The sequence below is a fragment of the Fulmarus glacialis genome, unplaced genomic scaffold (assembly GCF_000690835.1).
Source record: "Fulmarus glacialis isolate BGI_N327 unplaced genomic scaffold, ASM69083v1 scaffold19804, whole genome shotgun sequence".
Taxonomy (NCBI): domain Eukaryota; kingdom Metazoa; phylum Chordata; class Aves; order Procellariiformes; family Procellariidae; genus Fulmarus; species Fulmarus glacialis.
The window spans coordinates 1,741-4,816 of record NW_009210137.1 but is presented as its reverse complement, the minus strand read 5'-3'; the positions used below and the strand labels follow the sequence as shown (position 1 = coordinate 4,816).

Below are 3,076 nucleotides of genomic sequence, written 5' to 3'. Positions count from 1 at the left end.
AGCTGCGGTGTGCGGTGTCAGAAGGCTGAATCCCAGCTGCTTCTTTCAAGAGATCTCCCTGGCCACCGAGCTGCAGCAGGCATGCCGAGAGAGATTTGCCTGGGTTTGTTCCGATCCCTTGAGGGATCTCTTGAGTTGCAGGCGTTGGCAAAAAGCACCGCTATAGCCAGTGCTGCTGCGGGCAATCAATAATAATAATTATCAATAATAAGCCCTGTGGCAGGGCAGTGCTTAGTGCTGCTGGGGAGATGCAAAGCTATGGGCAGTGTCACAGCAGGCACGTGTGCGGGAGGGCGCAGGAAAGGTGCAGGCAGCGCGTCCCCTGCTGCCTGCGGGCCGGCAGGGCTCAGCTCTTCCCGTCCTGGTGGGAGATCTGCTGCAGGCTCAGCAGGCTAACGAGCGGAAGGCCAAGCCCTTGTTAGACCCTGCTGAAAGGAACCTTTCCCCATGGTCACTCTGAGTTGCCATGAGCAACCCAAAAATAGTCACGGCGAAAGCTGGGGGCGGGGAGGTGGGCACTGGCAAGAATGCTGTGCTGCGTGTTTCTGCTGTCTAGGCTCGTCTGGAGCGTGATCTGCTGATAACCCTTTAACTCGCCCTATTTATACACCATTCCTGGCCAGTCGTGCTTTTCCCAGCTGCGCAGGGGCCAGAACGCCTCGCCAGCAAGTTTTGCTTGGCAGGCTGGAGCCGAAGTTGGGTACAGGAAGGGTTTGAGTCATGATGCCCTGACCCCCCCAGCTCAGCCCTGCTCTTACTCCTCTGCTCCTGGGCTCTGCCCCGTGCTGAAATGCAAAGGTTTTGTTTTTCCCAGCAGAGGCCCATAGCGTTTCCTCTCCCCTCCCTCCTCCAATTCCTTCATTCCTTCCTGTTATTCTTCATCTGTTTCCCCACGATGCTCTGGCTGCGTGGGCCCCGCGCCCGGCCCACGTGGGGTCTGCGAGTGGAGCCGTGGGGCAGAGCCCAGGCAGCTCAGCCTGCCCTTGGCCTCTGCGTGCCTCCAGCACCCTGCGCCCGAGCAGGCTGCAGCAGCTTGGATCCAGAGGCTGAGGAGCAGGGAGGAAGGTGGTTGAGAGCCAAGGTGCACTCTGTTGCTGAGCCTGTCAGCGCAGGAGCGGGGAACGGTGCTCCCCAGCTCCCGTCCCTGCTCCGGTGCAGCCTGGGCAGCCTCCCCGTGCGTCTCATCCCCCTGCCTCCGCTTCCACCTCTCCCAGGGATGAAGGGGGTGATTCAGTGCAGGAAGCACCAAGTGTCTGGGTAGTGTCAGCTCCCGTCCTGCAGACCAGGGACGATCCAGGGCCCTGAGCAGAGAGGTCTGGGGTTGTCGGAGCTTTCCCAGCAGGCTGCCAAGCCCTCCCTGCTGCCAGCCCCCGGGTGGGCTTTGTGCATCCGTCGGCAAAAGCTTGGGTCTGAGAGCACCGGGAGCACAAGGAGCGGGTCCCCAGCGCTTCTGCAGCAGCTGAGCTGGTCTGTCTGGGCCTGGCAGCCAAGCTCTCCGAACGGGGTGACACCATCCCACCCGCCCTGGCCCAGTCTGCGGGGATCTGCTGTCTGTCCTGCGTGACACTTGCTCCCCAGGCTGGGTGTTGATGTGTGAAACCATTAACCTCTCATTACTTCTTTGCCTCTGCTGGTTCCTTGCAACAGCTGCTTCTCCCTGGAGCTGCTTAACCCAGCTCTGATTTATGAACCACCTGCAGCCCACGGGGTTTCTGGGACTCCCCGCTGGATCCCCGCTCTTGCAGAGATGTTGGCAGAGCGACAGCTTCCCTGCTTGCTCTCCGGACCTGCCCGGTGGTCCCCCACATAAGAGGGCTTCTGCAGAGCCTGGGCATCCCGCTAACCCCATTTTCTCTGCCGCCCAGTTGCAGGAGCTGGTGTGCCACGTGATGATGGGGAACCTCGTCATGTTTCGGAAAGACTCGGTGCTGAACATCCTGAGTGAGTAGCACTCCTGCAGGCACGAGAGCATCTCAGAGAGGGCGGGGGTGAAAGTGGAGCAGTTGCTGGGCACCCCCAAGCCTTCCTGCCCTTTGGGCCTCCATTTTGCAGAGAGACCCCAAGTCCCTGGAAAGGGAGAAGGCTGCAGCCTCCAGCACAGCTCTGCCCTTTCTGATCGGGAGGGCTGTGGTCTGTGGCCATGCCGCCATAGGAAGATCCCTGCAGAAGCTGGCTGCTCACGCAGCATCTGAGAGAGGCTCTTGGGCTGGCCGTGTTATGCTGAGGTCTGGATTTCCTCATGGTATTATTGCCACTGCTTAAAGGATCACTGCCCTAAATCGGATTGTTCGATTTAGCTGTGTGATCCAAGCTGTGCGCTCTAATGGGTTTTACCAGGCTGGCTGTACGATGGCTTGGGAGCCCTGGCTCTCCGCAGTGCCATGCAAAGCGTAATCCAGGGCTCTGCACATCCGCAGCCTGGCCAGGCAGAGGGGAAAAAAAAAAGAAAACAAGAAAGGAAAGTCCCAAAATCTCCCCCAGCTCTGCAGCCTCTCCACGTGGTCCCAGCTGCTGCGTCTCCAGGGATGTGAACTTGTCCTGGTGCAAACCCGTGGCTGGTGCAACCCCGTGGCTAGTGCCGCGCAGTCGGCTGGTCCCTGCCATGCAGCAGCTGACGTGGCGGTGCTGGAGGCCAGGCCTTTCTGGGGACAGCTGTAACCTCTTCTCCCAGTGCAGCAGGGGTGAGGGCAACTGGGAGGCGATGGCAAAAGGGCAGTCAGAAAAGTTGGAACTGGGAGCAAAAAGGCCCTCGCTGCTGTTTAGTCTGGCCCTTGGACCACCCTGAACTAACAGAGTAAGCCTCTCGGATGGACACGCAGACCTTTGCCAGGACCACGGTCCCCTTAGCCGCTGCGTAGGACAAGGCTGGTGCCCGTGATCTCTCCCTCGCAGCATTCCTCGCCTTTCCCCCCAGGATCACCAGTGATTGACCCAGTTCCTCTTGTAGCTTTTTAATTGGACTTCGGCTTGCATCTATGCAAGCTGCTGGCTATCGTACCGTGGAAAAACCCTTTCAATCTCCAGCCAACGCTGCGTTTTGCCCGTGTGTGCCCCGTGGGTCCTGCCCCCCCCCCCG

At 59.8% G+C, this 3,076-nt stretch overlaps 1 protein-coding gene across 1 annotated transcript in view; it reads left to right on the top strand.

Annotated features, from left to right (window-relative positions):
• Positions 1-3,076, top strand: part of INTS3 (integrator complex subunit 3) — a gene marked incomplete at both ends in the record, with an annotated part of 35,435 nt that overhangs the window by 31,545 nt on the left and 814 nt on the right. Inside the window, one exon of the mRNA XM_009577086.1 lies at positions 1,866-1,941. Coding sequence (XP_009575381.1) covers positions 1,866-1,941 — 76 coding nt within the window. The remainder of the gene's footprint in view (positions 1-1,865; positions 1,942-3,076) is intronic.